The 19,757-nt window shown below is 46.3% G+C and overlaps 2 protein-coding genes and 1 long non-coding RNA gene across 3 annotated transcripts; 2 read left to right on the forward strand and 1 right to left on the reverse strand.

The window, feature by feature from the left end:
• Nucleotides 1-4,544: 4,544 nt before the first annotated feature.
• Nucleotides 4,545-7,397, forward strand: LOC136354007 (uncharacterized). Its single transcript, XR_010737671.1, has 2 exons — nt 4,545-4,981; nt 5,074-7,397. It is a non-coding gene; the product is annotated as an uncharacterized lncRNA (long non-coding RNA).
• Nucleotides 7,398-7,956: 559 nt separating this feature from the next.
• Nucleotides 7,957-9,977, forward strand: LOC4350768 (F-box only protein 7). The gene is made up of 2 exons (XM_015760263.3): nt 7,957-8,033; nt 8,158-9,977. The coding sequence occupies exon 2, from the start codon at nt 8,470-8,472 to the stop codon at nt 9,844-9,846; it is 1,377 nt and encodes a 458-aa protein (XP_015615749.1). The 5' UTR covers nt 7,957-8,033; nt 8,158-8,469; the 3' UTR covers nt 9,847-9,977.
• A 6,627-nt stretch (nt 9,978-16,604) lies between these two features.
• Nucleotides 16,605-18,779, reverse strand: LOC4350770 (uncharacterized). Its single transcript, XM_015759937.3, has 2 exons — nt 18,651-18,779; nt 16,605-18,527 (listed from the first exon to the last, which is right to left on the reverse strand). Exon 2 carries the CDS (start codon nt 17,709-17,711, stop codon nt 16,803-16,805), a length of 909 nt encoding a protein of 302 aa, XP_015615423.1. The 5' UTR covers nt 17,712-18,527; nt 18,651-18,779; the 3' UTR covers nt 16,605-16,802.
• Between the last annotated feature and the right edge of the window lie 978 nt (nt 18,780-19,757).

Consider the following 19,757-nt stretch of genomic DNA (forward strand, 5'->3'; position numbering starts at 1 on the left):
CACTTCAAGATATATTTTAGCAATATAAACTTGAATAGAAATTTTTCTTTGTGCATAATCTTCAATTGGAAAGTATATTTCTTTTTGGAAAAAGTACGAATTACCCCCTGAACTATCACGGTCGTCCAAATTCCCCCCCTAAACCCGAAAACCATACATTATTCACCCTAAACTTTCAATACCGGACGAATTACCCCCCTCGACTCAATCCAGAGCAGTTTTGTCCTATGTGGCGTATGCGTGGCAACCCAGTCAGCATTTTCTTTTTTTAAATATGGTGGGCCCACCTGTCATTCTCTCCCATCTCCTCCTTTTCCTCTTCCCCTCTTCCTCTCTCTCTCTCTCGACGTTAGGCGCGGTCGGCACGCGAGGGCCGCGATGGGCGGCAGCGGTTTGTCAGGCGTGGCCGCACGGGCGGTCGGCACGCGAGGGCAACGGTGGGCGGCAGCGCGTCGTCAGGCGTGGCCGTGCGGGCGATCAGCGCGCACGGCGGCACGCGAGGGCGGGCGGTGGGCCGAGAAGATCGATCCCGATCCCCTCCAGCGGCCCCATCTTTTTCGTTCTTGGTCATCAGGAGAGATCGATCTCCTTGGTTTTGTCGCTGTCAAGCAGCAGCAACAGCACCTTGCTTGCTAGGTCATCGTCGACGGAATCTGCTCCGCCCCCTGTGCATCGGCCATCTTCGCCGCGACCGCGGTCGACCTTGGGGCCTCCAGCCCCGACCTCCTCCTTCTCCTGTCGTCGCGTTCTCCTGGACCACGCCGTCAACCGGCTCTCCCTCGCTGGCGTTCGTTGGTCCGCCACCGCCGTCGACCGGCCTGAGCCACAGTGTCCTCTGCGATGAGCCGGCACCGGCGCCTGGCTAGGGTGCTCATCGCTGCCGTCAGGACTTGGCCGCTTCCTCCATCGGCTCTGCCTCCTGGATTTTCAACCAGAGCCGCCCGCCGCGCTCGCGTCGTGTACCTAGTCGCGCTCGCTGTCTGGAGCCCATTGCCGCGCATGCCTGTTGATTTTGCAAATTGGCCGGGGGAGACAATGAGATTCCGAATGTCTCGCCATCTCGATCACGCCCATGTTACATCCATCGATCGCATCGTCATATGCTACATCATTAATGCTAATCACCTCTTCAATTCTATCTATGTTCGTCGTCATCATCGTCGTCAATTGTCTATCCTGTAACCGTGTCATAGCTATAGCTAAAGACAAAAGACACAATCGTCCCCTGATGATGCGCTGCCGCCCATCGCCACCCCCGCAGGTGCTGGGGAGCGAGCAACGGCTGGGGAGCTTCCGGCCGACCCCCGCCTCACCGCCATGGCCGCCGCCGTGTGCGGAGCTCGCTCCCCTCGACCTCCCTTTCCACCTCCATTTCCTCCCCTTCCCCATCCACCTCCGCTCCCCCCTCCCCCATCCTCTCAACCTCCCCGCGCGCCGCCGGGTGCGTCGACGGCCGGCCTGCCCGCGTGCGCCGCTGCCCACCGCCCGTCCCGCGCGCCGCCGTGCGCGCGACGGCCGGCCCGCTCCCGCGCGCCGCTGGCCACCGGCGCTGCCCACCGCCCCTCTCCGCATTGCGTCGTGCGCGCTGTCGCCCGTTGACCATGTATGAACAGACGAAGAGAGGAAGAGGGGGGTATGACACGTGGGTCCCACCATTTTTTTAGAAAAAAAAGCTGACTGGGTTGCCACGCGTACACCACGTAGGACAAAACTGCTCTGGATTGGGTCGAGGGGGGTAATTCGTCCGGTATTGAAAGTTTACGGTGAGTAATGTCTGGTTTTCAGGTTCAGGGGGGAAATTCGGCCGACCACGATAGTTCAGGGGGGTAATTCGTATTTTTTCCTTTCTTTTTCCTTTAGTACTTCTTGAAATAAAATTTTCAATGATTTGCAGAAGACATTTCTTAGAAGTTGAAATGCTATATAAATCTATGCACATATAGATGCAAGATGAATAAAAATTAATTTAGTATACGTACTAGATAAACCATAAACCTAGTGATCATAATAAAATTTTAGGTCATATACCCTGCTGCCTTGCTGGTGTGTGCAGGGCAGCTAGCTTGCCGCTTGTGGTCGCTGCCATATCGCCGAGGAGGGCGCCCAAAGGCGTTGCTCGCTGGTTGCCGCCTTGCCGCTTTACTGCGGCACGTCAGCAGACGTGCAGACGGCGAGCGACGAGGGCCAAGAGCCAAGCGACGACCGTGCGATGAGCGGCCGAGCATCGAGCAGGACAGCGAGACGGCGAGTGCGAGAGCGGCGCGGCGTATGGGTTGGGGCAGACGGACGGGTGGACGCTCGAATTGACACACGTGCCGAAAACAAATCGACGTGCTCGCTCAGCCTCCGTTTCCAACTGCACATTTCAACTAATTTATTCTATTGGGCTAATGGTCCTGTGACACGTACTAAGATATTTGGGGCCCTGTGCGGTCACGCTTGTGGCACTCCCACAGGAACGGCCCTAACTTCGTGGACGCGGAGCGACTTCAGCGCCGCGGTGCCGCACCTTCTTTAGCTCGGAAGGGTCACGACCCAGCAGCTGCTTCCCCCAACGCCAGCAGCCGCCCGCGGAGCTCGCCGGGGATGCCGTGGTTCACCGCCGCTCTTTTGCAGGCCGGTGCCGCTGGTCTTGCCCGTCACGGGGGCAAGGATAGGATAGGACACGAAGAGGAGGATAGAGGAAAAGAAGTGGTCACTGATAGCTGGTCACGTATATATTTTTTAATTCTTTTAGTTAATTGTAATGCTGCATAAACGTCATGTTCAGCAAAAATCACCTTCAGTGCCACTTGAGGCTCCCAACCTCACTCCCTAATTTATCGCGTGCACGCTTTCCAAATACTAAATGGTGTAGTTTTTTTTTAAAAAAAATTCTATAGAAAAGTTGCTGTAGAAAATTATATTAATCTATTTTTTCAAGTTTTCTTTTGGCTAATACTTAATTAATCATGTTTTAAATCATCGCACTGTGTTTCCATGTGGAGAGGAAGGGTTCCTAACCCCTCCAAAAGATCACAGCCTAAAGGAGTAATTTTGCATCGGTTTTCATAGTTGAGGGGTTAAAATATCTAGTATTGCTAAGAGCGAGTATAATAAGATGATGTAAGTAGGCTATACAGGCTGCCACATCATATTTATGCTTATGTGGATAAGAGAGAAGATTAGAGAGAAAAGAAGCGGAGTACATAATAGATTATTAGTAGCCGGCTGCAGCATGGGTTTCAACATACTATGTGAGATAGGTAGATTTAATACTTCCTCCGTTTCACAATGTAAGTCATTCTAGCATTTTCCATATTCATATTGATATTAATGAATCTAGATAAATATATATGTCTAGATTCATTAACATTAGTATGAATGTGGAAAATGCTAGAATAACTTACATTGTGAAACGGAGGGGGTATTAATTATGCATTATATATCTATAACTAACTATTATAACTATTATATGAGCAGGCTATTAGGTTGGTTATTGATGATGTTTTAATTTTTAAGAACTAGTGGTTGGTTATATTATTAAACTTATATTTAAGGGGTTGGAATCAGATTGAACAGAAAGTCAAATGCACTTATTCCGTAGAAAAAAAAGAGGGCGCAATGGGGAATTTCTTATTTTTACATCTTTTTATTAAAATATTTTTTAAAAAATTTGTTTTGAAAATTTACAATTCTAGTGGCCTCTCGCTCTTTGGGAGGGCGTTTTTTAAAAATCGCCCTTCCTGATAAGGGACCTAAATATAAATTTTTTATTTGTGTTCAAACCCTTTCCACCGGTGTTAATCGTTTAAAAACTAATAATGCTTATTCGACACTCCAAATAATTTTAAATGGAAAAGTGATAAACAACAAAGTTGTAGATCTCATCAAGATGTACAATTTTTATATAAAATTTATCTCCATCCGATGTCGTTTGAAATGTATATCTGAGATTTTTAAAATAGTTTTATATTGTGTAACGAATATATGGATATCTAAAAGATCTTAAATGAAAACATTGTTAACTACAAAGTTGTAGATCTCCTCGATCTCTACAATTTTGATATAAAGTTTTATTTCATATGACTTTATATAATATAATTTTAAATTGTAAAATTATAGAGCTAATAAGCTGTGTTGAAAAATTTGCATTTAGGTCCCTTATCGCTCTCTGGAAGGGCGATTTTTCCCAGAAGGCCAGAGACGACTAGAATTGTAAATTTTCGAAAAAATATTTTTTAAATATTTTAATAAGAAAATGTAAAAATAATAAAATTCAATGGGGAGGTCGATTGCGACAGTCTCTAAACTCTGGCGGGCCTCTCCGAATTGGACGATAGAAAGCCCAATACCGTTAACAGCCCATCACTCCGTACACCCTAGTCGATCCGATCCTCCACCGCTAGAGGTGGCCAAATGGGCCGGGCCAAATGGGCGGCCCGGGGCACGGCCGAACCTGTAGCAGGCACGGCCCGGCACGGCCTGCTACAGTAACGGGCCGTGCCGGCACGGCACGAGTAGCCGTGCCGTGCTTGGGCCGCTGGCCGAGCCCGCGGGCCGGCACGGCACGGCACGGCTACTGTAGCGGGCCGGCACGGCACGGCCCGCGGCACGGCACGGCACGGCACGCCGGCGGCCCGTCAGGCGCGGACAGGGCGGGCGGCGGTCGAATGGGAAGGCGCCACGTGGCACTAACGGCTATTTGACCGTTCAAATTTGAAAATAACCGTTGGGAGGCTAAAAAATTCATAAAAATTTCGAAAAAATTTCAAAAAATCTCAAATTTCGCCCTATAAATAGGGCATGAACCCCAGCCATTTCTCCTCATCCCACACTCCTCATCTTGTGTTCTCAAGTGTTTTAAGTGCTCTCTTTGTTCTCAAGTGTGCATTTTTTTTTATTTTGACAAAATTTGCTCAAATTTTGTCAAAAATCAAAATTAGTTTCGTAGTTCAACAGTTTGATCGCAGAGGTTTGAAGAGCTCGCGGTTGGAAAGATGTAAGTAATATTCAAATTTGTGTATTATTTGTATTGTGTTTGTGAATTCAATAAATATTCGAAAATTTGTTTATGTCGGTTTAAATTTTCAGAATGGATCCGAACTTTCCATACCAGTCGCCGTCGTTCACCTTGGGTGATTTCGACCCCAACTACATGTCGGGGTTTGACGGTACCTCCGGATCGGCTCCAACTCCACCATCTGTGGAGGAGGTACCGGTTCATACGGCTGTCGTTGAGGAGGTACCGGTTCAGGCGGAGACAGCTTCGGAAGGATTTTCCGGAACCGCGAGCGGAAGTGTTTCGACACACACCGGCTCGAAGAGATCGAGAACCTCCGGTGTGTGGCAAAGCTTCGACGAGATAAAGGAAACATGCCCCGACGGAAGGGAGGTATCGAAAGCCCGTTGTAGAATATGTAGGCAAATTTTATCTGCTCGTTCTTCTGGTGGTACAGGTCACCTCAAGCGCCATGCGGAGTCGTGTGCCAAGAAGCAAGGAATACAACTCCGGCAGCAGCAACTTATGGTAAACCCAGACGGTACGGTACACAGTTGGGAGTACGATCCCATGGTTGCTCGGGAATCTCTTGTCCGGTTAATCGCCAGGCAAGATTTACCCCTGAACTTTGGGGAGTCCCCTGCTTTTGAACATTACATTCAGCAATCTCATAACCCTAGGTTTAAAGCTGTGAGTAGGCAAACATCAACTAGAGATTTAGAGAATGTTTATCACAAGGAAGCAACTGCACTTAAGGAACTGTTTAGTACATGTACTTTCTCTGTTAGTGTTACTTCAGATATATGGAGTAGTAGAGCTAGAGAGGATTATCTTAGCGTAGTTGTTCATTTTGTTGATGATGATTGGCAATTACAAAAGAGAGTTTTAGGGCTTAGGTTAATAGATGTCTCACATACAGGAGAAAACATAGCTGAAAGAATTAGGGAAGTAATTAATGAATTTAATCTTGCTGATAAAATATTTGCTGTCACCCTAGATAATGCATCTGCTAATTCTAGGGCTATTGAAATATTGCAACCTTTATTTTGTGTGTATGCTCAATCTTTTCTACTCCATCAGCGTTGTGCATGTCATATAATTAATTTGATTGTTAAGACTGGCATGAAGAGGGTAGGTGACCACATCGATGCTGTTCGTCAAGCAATCGCGTGGTTAACTGCTTCTAACCCGCGGATTGCTGCATGGAAGAGGTTTTGCAATGCGGCCGGTGTGAAAGCTCGTAAGTTTGCCACCGATGCAGAGCATCGGTGGAATGCAACGTATTTAATGTTAAAAGTTGTTTTACCTTATAGTAGTTTACTTTCTGATTTTGTTCAGTCACGTGGTGGCCCAAGAAACAGTGACGGGTCTTCAGTACTGAACGAGCATGTTTGGGCAATTGTCCAAAAATTTTACCAATTTCTAGAAACTTTTTATGATTGTACTCTAACTTTGTCACAAGTTTATTATCCAACTGCTAATATAATTTTGCACAACCTTCTTGAAATTGCTACTTTATTTAAAGAATACGAAAATGATGACGTTCTAACTGAACCTGTCTTTCACATGAAACAAAAATATTTGAAATATTGGAAAAATATACCTATGTTGTATGCTCTTGCTTTTGTTTTAGATCCTAGGTGTAAATTAAGGGGATTGTCTGCTATTTTATCACTTGTTGGAGATACTATAGGTGTAGATTATAGTTCTTTTTATACTGAGGTTAGACGTAAATTATATGAGGTTTTTGGAAGATATGAAGTAAAGTTTCAGGAAGTTCGCCAGCAGAGACCCCCTCCTATCCCCACTACAGGTAAGAAGAAGATACAGTGGGGTAGGATTTGGGGTGGATCGTCTTCAAGTTCAATCCAAGGTGGTGGCAGTTCGTCGGCTACAAGTGGAGACGCCTCTTCGCATGTTGTGGCCGAAGAGTTGTCCGGTTATTTGGACAGCGACGCCATCCACCACGAAGCACAAGATTTCAACGTCCTCGGGTGGTGGAATGACCACAAGATAACATATCCTGTGCTTTCAAAACTAGCACGGGATGTGTTGACGGTGCCCGTGTCGACGGTGTCCTCCGAATCGGAGACCGGAGGACGACTCTGCGCAGCGACCACGTCGAAATGCTACAATGCGTTAAAGACTGGGAGCTTGCTCAACAACATGCCCAATACACTGCGGACAACCAAGAATTGGCCGCCCAGTTCGAGCAACTCTACCTGGATCCAGACCAACCCCAGTAGAATTTTGTTAGAAGTAGTTCTGACCTTTGAGCTGTACTCTTTTCTTTGTCATGGTTTTCTCATTTTCCCCTATGAGTTTTTACATGACAAAGTTTTTAACGAGGCAGCATGTATCATTGTATCCTGTAATGATATAAACATCAATAAAGGTCATTACTATTTTTAACAAATTCTTTTGCAATATTTTCGCAAGTGTGGATTTATCTTTAAATTATTTCAAAATAATGAATCACAATCTATATTTTTAAATTTTTCAACACAACAAAAAAATACCATTTTTTCTTTTTTTTAACATTAGCAAATCATTACTTTTTTAAAAAACTTTTATTTCCATTTTTTAAATACCATTTTTTCATTTTTTAACATTAGTAAATCATTACTTTTTTTTAAACATTTTATTTCCATTTTTAATTTTTTTTTCCTTATACATTTACTTTGCTTTTTTTTTAAAAAAAAACACTGTGCACTGCAGGCTGGCGGGCTGGCGGCCTGCCTTCACGGGCCGCCGTGCCCCGAACGGCCCGTGGGCCGCGGGCGTGCCGTGCCGGCACGGGCACGGCCCGGCCATCCACGGGCCGTGCTTGGGCCTGCGGCTCGGCACGTGGGCCGGCACGGCACGGCCCGTTTCATCAGCCGTGCCTAACGGGCCGTGCCGAAATGGGCCGTGCCGGAACCGTGCCCGTGCCGGGCCGGGCCGTGCCGCCCGTTTGGACACCTATATCCACCGTCCCCCTTCTCCTCCTCGTGAGTCCGCCGTCTTCGCCGAACGGCGCCGCCGTCCTGCTGCTTCCGCCGCATCCTCGCCGGTGAGTACCCAGCACGAACATCTTCTCTTGTAGATCCAAAAGCTCCCCTCTTTTCCCTTCAATCGTAGTACTAACAGCAGCGTGCGTTTGTTTGTTTCAACGAATTTTGGGGGGTGGGTTTCAGCTGCCCTACGCTGTGTCCTGCGAGGATGGATATGGCTCTCTTTAGGCATGGGACAACGGATTCCGGTGATGCTTATCTTGTTCTTGGATTGGGGTTTCCAATTCCTGCATCTAATCGAACTCGGAGTTTTATGGCGCGTCCTCGTTTGGTTCTCTGTATAAGTCGTTCCAGGAGGAGCCTGCCCGATCCCGACCTCCAAGATTGTGCAGCTTTCGCGGTGTTCCTGCACGAGCAGTTCATCTTCCAAGAGGTTGCACCTCTGCCAGTGTTCCTGCACAAGCGATTGATCTGCTAAGAGACGCTCTGCTCCAGATGGAGATGTGCAGCAGAGAGGAGATTATGGATTTGTGCCCCCAAAACATGTGCTGTGTAATTCCCCAAGTTTTGCCTAAGCAGCTATGCCTTCCTCCCTGTTCAACAAAGGAGGAACTTCGGACGATACTGACCGAAACTACGGCTCGCGAATTTTCAGACCTGCCACATGATATCCTGATGGATATCATTGCCATGTTGGAGATCCCTGATGCCCTGCGTGCGGCTTCAGTCTGCTCCTCGTGGCGCTCCGTGCATATCAAACTGCACAACCTTGGAAAGTACAAACGACCTCAGACGCCGTGTTTCCTCTACACTTCTCAATCTATTGGTGAAAACATCGCTTGCCTCTACAGCCTTGCAGAGAAGAGGACCTACAAGTTAACTCTGCCCGAGCCACCCATCAGTAGGAGGTATCTGCTTGGGTCTTCAGATGGCTGGCTGGTTACCGCTGATGAGAGGTCTGAGATGCACATTCTTAATACGATCACCGGTGAACAGATCGCTCTTCCGTCAGTGATAACCATCAACCAGGTGACGCCCATTTTCAACCGCAAAGGCGAGCTCTGCAAATATCGTTACTCACGGCACACAGCGGAGGGTGTTACTGAGTCACCCATGACGCTTCCTCTTGACAAACTACGGTACTTCTTCCATTGCAAGGCCTTTGTATTCTACGATAAATTCGTACGAAGCTATATTGTGGTGCTCATTCATGATCCACATAAACAGATCTCATTTGCTAGATTAGAACATGACAAGTGGACATGGCTGCCACCACACTTGGGAATTCATGACTGCGCCTACAAGGATGGCCTACTGTATGCAGTGACGTCATTTGGGGAAATCTTCTCGTTTGATCTCGACGCCACTGTGATCACAGCAAAGGTAATTATGGGCAGGACAAAGGAGTATGCGTGTGAGAGAATTTATATTGTTCATGCTCCATGTGGTGATCTGCTGCAAGTTTGGAAACCACAGGAGGGGAATGGTAATTGGGTTGATGAAATCACTGGCTTTCCAGCTCTTGTGAGCAACACTCAGAACACAAGAATATTTAGAGTTGACACTGTGGCTAAAAAGCTGGTGCAAATATTTAGCTTGGATGACCATGTGTTGTTTATTGGGAATAACCAGTCATCTTGTCTTGGTGTTTGTGAGTACCCACAGCTGAAGGCAAATCATGTGTATTTTACAGATGATTTCGAGTGCTTGTCCTCCAAGAGCATGTGGGGTCTCCGCCTTGATATTGGAGTCCTTAACCTGGAAGATAAGAGCATCGATGAAATTGTAGCACCTCGGCTTTTCCTCAAGTGTCGAGCTCCTGTGTTTCTCGTACCGAATCCTAGCATGATGAATTCAACTCTCCACGGTTAGACAAAAGGTCCCAATATGTTTGTGTGTGTTTAGTAGAGTGCCCGTGCGTTGCAACGGGAAATGTAAAGACAAGAAAATTAAGGAAAAGTTAAAAAAAATTACATTATGTAATTAATTAATTAAAATACAAATTTTCTTAAAAATTTGGATATTTTTTTAAGTTGGTAGGTGTATAATTAAATTATAATTACACTCTTTGGAATTTTATTGAAGTTTTCAGAGCTTAATTGCAAATTTTAATAATACAAAGATAGTTTCAGCATTTATTCTTCAGCCCGCGAATTAAAATTTCTCGTTCATTCTCTTCTGGGTAACCGAAGGTGAAGTGCTATTTGATGCGGACTCTGTATGATTTGTTGTGTGTTGGACCCGGGATGTTGCGGACAAAAATAGGTGAGAACGGATGAAAATTTCACCGGAAGATTAGGTATAGGTATATAGAATGTTAGATTAGATTAGATTAGATTAGAGGTAGATAACATATAAACGATGAAATCGGATAGAAATCAGACTTTTTTCTTTTTACATACAATCGGACCTTTTTCGCTCTTTTTTTATTTTAGACGGACGATGGAAACATTTTCAAATTTTTGAAGTATAAGTAGAGATAGAGATTAGCCATTTTCGTTTTCTTAGAGAGTATTATCACGGAAAACATGGTAGTTTATTAATCTATAATTAATTAAGTATTAGTAAAAAATAGATTAATATGTTTTCTAAAACAACTTTCGTATAGATGATTCTTGCGAAAAATGCACCGTTTAGTAGTCTTAGAGCAAGTATAATAGTAGGCTATAAGCCGGCTAAATGCTGATGTGGAGGAGAGAAGAGAGGAGAGAGGAGAAGCGGGCTGTAAACTTACAGCCGGCTCGGACACAAGAACCAAGAAACTCTGTGAAAGAGACAAGTGGACCCTATATTAATTGTAAAGAGCTAACTATTATATGGGTAGGCTGAGAGAAGGCTATAAAGAACCTTATAGCCAACAAGTCGGCTGTATTATTAACCTTGCTCTTAAAAAGAAATAACAGCCTTAAGGGACCTAAACTTAACTTATTCCGTTCGGAGCATACATGCGGCCCATGAGACGACCCAATTGTGTGGCGGCCTGGGAATCGCGGCCCGACGCGGGAGCAGCCACAGCCGTCCGATCTGATCAATGCTCCAGATTGTTCCAAACCTATATAAAAGTTCAGTAGCTAAACCCTAACCCTAAAATCATTTTTTCTCCCCTCTCTCTCAAAACGACGCCGTCGCCTCTCTCCCTCCGCCGTGGCGGCGCCGCTCCCCCTCCCCCTCCCACGGTGACGCCGTCGCCTCTCCCCTCCGCCACGGTGGCGCCGTTCCCCCTCCCCCACCCACGGTGGCTGGCTGCGGCCAGCGGCAGGAGGGGAGGCGGCGGGCAGGGGCGGCGCCCTCCCCTCCGCAGGATCTAGCGGGAGGGCAGGCAGCGGCGGCGCGGCGTCTCTGCTGTGGCGGCGCCGCTCCCCTTCCCCCACCGGCGGCAGCGCCGTTCCCACTCCCCCTCCCACGATGGCAGGCGGATGCAGCGTCCTCCCCTCCGCCGGATCCAGCGGGAAGGGAGGCTCCCCCTCCCCCACTGGCGGCGGCGTCGTTACCCCTCCCCCTCCCACGGTGGCAGGCAGGGACGGTGCCCTCCCCTCCGCCGGATCCAGCAGGAGGAGAGGTAGCGGTGGCCCGGCATCCCTGCGGCGACGGTGGCACCCTCCCCTTCCGGCGTCGGTGTTTTTGTGCTTGTGATGTTCTTGTGTTGTCGTTGTTGTTGATGAAATATGTTCTTGTGATCTTGTAGTAGTATTTTCTCTAGGATTTTATGATGATTCCGATTTGTATTTGGATTGAGATTGATATTTTGTTTTTGGGTTGGATTGGATGTGGGATTTGGAGAGGAGGTGCGCATGAGGTTACGAAGGGACGAAAAATCGGTGTGATGATTGGAAAAATACGAATATTTATATTAGTTATAGATATATACGTATGTATAAACTTTGTATATGTGTATATAAAGTTTATACGTATGTATATGTAGTATATATGTACGTGTGTAGATATATATAATTTTTTATGTATACACTTTTAATTTATAAAAAATATATATACGTCTATAAAGTATGTGAGCGTACGTAGAAAAAACCCAAAAAAAATACACGTAATATAAACTTTGTATACGTTTATACAAAGTTTGTATACATATGTATAAAAACCCCTAAAAGTACATGTATACAACTTTTGTATATACGTGTATACAAAGTTTATTTATGTGTATAAAAAGTTTGTATGTGTACGTATACACACATACATACTTATTAAAAAACCGAAAAAAACTAAAAAGATACAAAAGAAAAAAATAAGAAACCAAAAGATATGGACGAAAAAAACAAAAAAAAAAGAAACTGTATGAAGAAACAGTAGAAAAAAAAAACGCGTTTTGCGCCACCCTCCTCTCTGCGCGCGACAAGTGTCCAGTCGCGCGAGGCACCCATGCTACTGTCGCGAAATGGCGATCTCGGCACGCGATAGCATCGCACCCATATTGGCTTCAATGCACCCATATCGGCTTCAATGGTACACTCTTTTTTTTTTCCGGAACGATGACTAGTTCCATCCCGTGCGAACTTTTTTTTTTCTGCGTCAACCCAATTCTTGTCTCGTGGGCTACATATATTATTGGCTGCCCTTTAGGTCCATGTATTGCTAGCCATTTTTCTTATGAGATGTATTGCGAAAACTCTTATTATCGTACATCCGATACAAGACGAAACTACATAAGGTCCTATAAGATAGGACCCAGTTGAAACTTATCCTCATTCCTCCTCGTCCCCAACCTTATCCTCATTCCGGCGTCCCCATGCTGCACGCGTGGCTGTGGCGTCATCAGGTGGCGGTGGCGGCAGCGCCGCCGTCTACGGTGGCGCTGCCGTCGCGGGTAGCTGGATTCCGGCTATTCATCCACGCCCCACGAGTCACTGGAGGTGTTATTTTGGGCGTCGCCGGGGTAGGAGGAGTTCCTCGGGGCACGGTGGCCCGTGTTCCGAGCGGCACTGGCAATGGAGGCATCGGGCCGCGTCGACGGCAACGGCCGCACGCCGTTGTTCTTCACCTTCTCCCCTGGCATGGTGGTGGTGTACGGACGAAAGAGAGGGAGGAAGCATGGGGTGGTGCTCGTCGCCGACGAGGACTACCATGCGTTTGTGCAGCAGCCAGTGCAGCAGTTTAGGCGGCGGGATGCAGTGAGCACGGGCAACCACATTGGCGGCAATAGGGCAGTAAGACGAAAAAGCTTGAGACGCCATCATCTGAGAGGGCTCTGAGCTCGGCAGCGAAGGTGAGGAGGCTTGTGGCAACGTCAAACTAGTTAGAGAGGATTGTTGCACACCACATGTTTTTTTTTTTGCACATATTATGTTTGTGATATTGCAATCCGTCTTTTCGGAATGTTTCTTAAATCAGTACCGGATGTTGCATATATTGGGTTTTTGTTGTTGCAGACAATGTTCTTGAGTGTTGCATTTGATTGAAACATCTTCGATAAAGTGGTAAAACATTCTTCAATGAAAACTGAAACATCAAGAAACAATTCATATTGAAATATTTTTTTCGAGCAATGAAACATTGCAATATTCATTCAACATACAGTGAAACATCGTTCGGAGATTTCACGTTAAAATATTTTTTTTCGAGCGATGGAACATTGCAACATTCATTCAACATACAGTGAAACATCGTCCTATTTGCAAATCTCCAGACATCCGATGCATAGCTCTTTCCGAAGTATTGCTAGTCTTTCGGTCCATATGCTAGAAATATTTGGTATATGAATTTTTTATTTTTTATACATAGTATATAAACTTTATACGTGCAAATATTTCGTAGGTAAACTTCTTACATGTAAACTTTGTACATATAAACTTTGTGTAGAAAAACTTTGTATATTTAAATTAGATGTATAGCTTTGAAATGAACTCATAATCCTGTTAGCATGAACAAAAAATATATCTATGCGTAAGAGCTTTTCTACATAGATATTTTGTAGATATGTATATAAAAACTTTTTATTATAATTTTTTTACATGTAACAAATTTTGGAAATAATTGAGAAAAAGTATACATATGGTCTTATGGGCTATGAGCCTAAAAAACCAACAGAAATTGTGAAACGAGCTAAGCCATGAAGCCATGTTGACAGGACATACCTACATATAAAAATAAAAACAAGACAATCTGACAAAAATTCTCCTGGATGGAAGAAAGCACTGAACAGATCGCGCCACACGCGATTGATCGCACAATAGCTTGCCAGGAGCACAGTTAGGCTGAGTTAGCCACATTCCAACCGAAGCCCAAGCAAGCACAACTAATATGGAGTAGTATTTATATGAGCAACAACAGCAACTATGGGCATCCATCGAGCAGATGACCAGAACGGCAGTGGTGGCGACGGCGTCCTGGTTCCGAGCTGGAACCTTGGCGATCCCTCTTCTCTTCCTCTCCTCCTACCTCCAACCACCGGCGGATTGAGAGGGTGGTCCGGGTGTTCCCCGGACCACCCAAAAATTCTCGAGCCCAAGGCCCAATTAAATAGATATGGTAAAGAAAAAAGGAAAAAGGAAATTGAAGACTGTCCGGTGGCCGACCATTGTAGCGCTGGCTTCTTGCTCCTATCTATTAGGGTCTAATGCAACTAAAATCACTCACCGAGCAAAGAGAGACAGAATCAAGAGATATGGCAATGCCGCCTCCTTCGCCACCAGGTTGCCAAAAACCGAGTTCATCCTAGTTCATCACGAGTTCTTATATGTGGCTCATCGCCTCGCCTCTACACGCCACACACGCCAGCTGTCAACCAGCTGTTACCACGGACAGACTTACACGGCCCACTGTGGCCCATGATACATAGGGTTGGGTTTGACAGGCCTTGATGAGCAATGCTTCTTGAGCTTGAAGTCCTCCTCTCCTCTTTGCTCTGCTTCTTGCTCAGCTTCAGCACTCAGCTCTGTTGGCGCCTCCTCCTCAGCAGCTTCAGTCTTCTCACCAACATCTTCCTGGTTGACGTCAGATAAGGGTCTAACACTATCTCCTCTGCTCATTCCCTTCCTAGCATCTGACCTCCGGCAATCGAGTGGCGACGTGAAGGCAAACAACAAGGGCCGCTCGGAGGGGTGTTACATCCGGCGCCGGAGTGCAAGTGCGGCGAACGGCGGCAGGCGTTGTGGCTGCATGTGGGCAGCCAGACAAGCTGCAAGGAAGAGCAGGTGTTTAGTGATTAGCCAATTAGCTATAGGTCTTGTAGATGATTTATTCTTTTTAATTTTCAGTATTGACTCCTCTCATCTCAGAGTTCTGTCACGGTATAAGCTTGTTTATGTTTTTATTTATTTATTTATTTAATTGCTAATTATAAGTTGTTTCTAAGATGGCTTATCAATATATCATATTAAACTTTTAGATAATTATATTATTTATACTTGTACTATGTATATTGATATTGTTACAGTGATGTTTAAAAGATTTTTTTAAAATCGGACCACCCATACTTCAAATCCTACATACGCCACTGCCTCCAACTTTCTCTCCTAGTTCTAGAAGCTTCTAGAACTTGTATTTCATGGTTTCTTCCTCTCTTTTCTCTTAAATTGTTGCTTGTATGGTGCATCATTGCTATTGAATTGGAAGAAATGGGTTCCTAACAATCTGGTATCAGAGCCATCAATCCCCACTTGAGTCCATCATGAACAATCAAAAGAAATCCATGGATTGGTACCTAGATAGGTTACTAGGGAAATTTGAGATGGGGGAAAAGAGAAAGGGAGTTCATGCAGTGGAGATTGGACATCATGAAGGAGATCACCACCAGCCTCAAGGCGAGCAGTCCTGTCTTTAGGGCGGCATCATCTCCTCCTTCCCAGGCGCCACCTTCTCCAACACCCACCACCTATTTGACGAAATGCCCCAATAACGCCAACCCTCGGGTGATGGTGAGCTCAAGCCACATCGACGAGGAGACTGCTCCGATGGTCTACCTAGAGCTTGGGGATGGCGAGGACAAGGTTCACGACTCCTACATCGTCACCAAGAATTTTCCCGAGGTCACGTCTACCATGTGTTCGATGAAATGCTCCAGCCCCGACACCGAGCCCGATCTTACCATGACTGCGGTGGTAGCGTGCGCCACCACTGCCACTGCATCTATGGAGGTAGTATCTGTTGAGGACACAACAGGAGTCACCTACATCGACACCTATGACTATTCCAAGGTGACGCATGTCAAGCGTTCGAAAGTCGGCCTTGACGTCGATGGTGGCACAGACCAAGATGTGGTCGCTTTCCAGACCATGATGGGTGTGTCGAGGATTGTTCTAGCATCCATCCAGCCCATGGCCGACTTCTCACCAAGATATTTATTCAACATCAGGCCAAACACATTGGTGTCCACTAAGGTCCTGTTTGGTTCCATGGGCTAATGTTTAGCCCTCACCTTTTAGCCTCAAATTAGCCCTCAAGGATCCAAACAGGTGGGCTAATTTTGAGCTAATATGAATTAGCTCCCCACAAAACATTAGCCCCTCTAAGGGGTGCTAATGAGGCTAATTTTGTGTGGGGACCATCAAAAAGCAGCTCTCTCTCTCTCCCCTTCTCTGCCCTCTCTTTCTACTCTCTCTCACCTACATCGACATCAAAAAAATTGAGTTGGCTGAAAACCTTGCCATGTTCATGCTGGGGAATTAAAACGGCTCTACTAACTAGAATCAGTTACAATTAATTAAGATTAAGGAAAGAATAACCTTACAAATGTCACAGAATAAAACAGGCTACAACATATTTAACAATGCAACAGGGCATATAAGAACATTCCTATTTCTTATTACAATGTATCAATACTATCTTGCCTGGCAACATTAAAATTCCCAAGAAAAGGAGGTTCCCGGATGTTGTGTCTAATTGTGACAAGTGGAATTCATCTTCCGAGGATTCGGTACAAGCAACACAGGAGCGCGACACTTCAACCAAAGCCGAGGGGATACAATTTCCTCCACACTCTTATCTCTCAAGTTAAGGAGTCCAATATCAAGACGGAAACCCCACAGGGTTCTGAGTGCCAAGCACTCAGAATCATCTGTAAAATATATATGGTTTGCCTTCAACAGTGGGTATTCCTTTGCACAAAGACAATAAGTTTGGTTATTCCCCATAAACAATACATGGTCACCCAGGTCACTTATTTCCACTAGCTCTTTAGCCAGAGTATCAACTCTATATAATTTTGTCCTCCCAGTGTTGCTCACAAGAGCTGAACGGCCAGTAATTTCATCATACCCACGCCCATCTCCTTGTGGTGGTCTCCAAACTTGCAACAGATCACCCCATGGAGCCTGAACAATATAAATTCTCTCACGCGAATACTCCTTTGTCCTGTCCATGATTATCTTTGCTGTGATCACAGTGGTGTTGAGATCAAACGCGAAAATTTCCCCCAATGACGTCACTGCATACAATAGGCCATCCTTGTAGGTGCAATCCTGAAATCTCAAGTGTGGTGGCAGCCATGTCCACTTGTCATATCCTAATCTAGCAAATGAGAGCTGCTCACATGGGTTATGGATGAGCACCACAATATAGCTTTTTACAGATTTATCATAAAATACAAAGGCCTTGCAATGGAAGAAGTACCGCAGTTTGTCAAGAGGAAGCGTCATGGGTGAGTCGGTAACACCCTCCGCTGTGTGCCGTGAGTAACGATATTTGCAGAGCACGCCTTTGTGGTTGAAAATGGGCGTCACCTGGTTGATGGTTATCACAGACGGAAGAGCGATCTGTTCACCGGTGATCGGATTAAGAATGTGCATCTCAGACCTCTCATCAGCGGTAACCAGCCAGCCATCTGAAGACCCAAGCAGATACCTCCTACTGATGGGTGGCTCAGGCAGAGTTAACTTGTAGGTCCTCTTCTCTGCAAGGCTGTAGAGGCAAGCGATGTTTTCACCAATAGATTGAGAGGTGTAGAGGAAACACGGCGTCTGAGGTCGTTTGTACTTTCCAAGGTTGTGCAGTTTGGTATGCACGGAGCACTACGAGGAGCAGACGGAAGCCGCACGCAGGGCATCAGGGATCTCCAACATGGCAATGATATCCATCAGGATATCATGTGGCAGGTCTGAAAATTTGCGAGTCGAAGTTTTTGTCAGCGTCGAATGAAGTTCATCCTTTGGTGAAGGTGGAGGAAGGCATAGCTGCTGAGGCAAAACTCTGGGAACTACATAGCACATGTTTTGGTGTATAGCCTGACGGCACAGATCCATAATCTCCTCTCTGCTGCACATCTCCATCTGGAGCAGAGCGTCTCGTAGCAGATCAATCGCTTGTGCAGGAATACTGGCAGAGGTGCAATCTCTTGGAAGATGAACTGCTTGTGCAGGACCACCGCGAAAGCTGCAATCTTGGAGGTTTGATAGAGAGGGCAGGCTCCCCCTGGAACGAGTTATATAGAAAACCAAACGAGGACGCGCCATCAAACTCTGAGTCCGATTAGATGCAGGAAACTCCAATCCAACAACATAGGTATCACGGGAATCCGTTGTCCCCTGCCTAAACAGAACCAGCGGCATCCTCGCAATATCAGGGGCGGACATAGCGTAGGGCATGGGATGGGAGGGGTTCAGCTGCTGAAACCCCCAAATTTGTTTGAAACAAACAAGCTGCTGTTAGTACTAAGATTGAAGGGAAAGAGGGGAGCTTTCGGATCTACAAGAGAAGCTACGGTTGAGGATGTGCGTGCGGGTACTCACCGGCGAGGATGCGGCGGAAGCTGCAGGAACGACGGCGGAGCCGCTCGGCGCAGACGGCGGCCAGGCGGACTCACCAGACGAGAAGGGAACCGATGGAGGATCGCATCGACTAGGTCACTAGTAGGGTCTAGAGAGCGGTGTGCTGTCAATGGTATTGAGGTTGAGGTAGGGCTGTCAAAAAAAGCTCGAGACTCGCAAGCTACTCGAACTCGACTCGTTATAGGCTCGGCTCAAGCTCGGTTTGAGCCTAAAACGAACCGAGCTCGAGCTTGAAATGAGGCTCGTGCACTTTAACGAGCCGAGCTCGAATAGCTCGGTAAAGACTCGAGTACTAGTTAGTAACTGTCATGTCTCATGCTTTACCTTGGTCTCCAATAAAAAATCATCGTTGCTTTTCCTTGGTCTGCTACTACTCCAACATTGGTCTATGTGAAGTACAGAAGCAATCAATTCTTGAACACTACTCCCAAAGCAAAGCAGACTACTCCTGTGCTAGTACTAGTAGTACAGTACACTAGTGCTCCCGTATGGCCGTATCTCTACACAACATGCCCAGCTGCAGCTTTCTGTCAGTTTCTCTACTTTTTGAAATATGTACACATGCTTGTGTTGCGTTGATACGAGCTCGATTAGGCTCGAGGCTCGTCCGAGCCGAGCCCGAGCTTGACTGCAAGCTCGAAGGTTAGTCCAGGCTCGGCTCGAGCTCGACTCGAGTTCATATCGAGCTCGAGCCTGAGGATCTAAGCTTGCTCGAGCTCGGCTTGTTGACAGCCCTAAGTTGAGGCCCGATATAGTAGGCCCAAAGGCCGGCGGCCCGACGGTGCGGTCCACGGCACAGTCGACTGGTGTCGACCCGTGCTGGCCCGGCACGATCTTTGGATTGTGGCTGAGCCTCTTGCTCGGCACGATGGGCTGGCCCCGTCTAATGATTAGGGAGGCAAATAGACGAGGGAACCAAAATAGACTTATACCAATCATATAAAGCATTGCTCAAAGAGATGAGGGAAGTAAAATAGACTTATTCCAGCCAGTGTTTGAAATTTCGGTTCGAAATTTCCGAAATTTCGGTTTTGCCGCTGGGGTCCGGTAAAAGTACATGACGGACAA

The sequence above is a fragment of the Oryza sativa genome, chromosome 11, assembly GCF_034140825.1.
Source record: "Oryza sativa Japonica Group chromosome 11, ASM3414082v1".
NCBI lineage: Eukaryota > Viridiplantae > Streptophyta > Magnoliopsida > Poales > Poaceae > Oryza > Oryza sativa.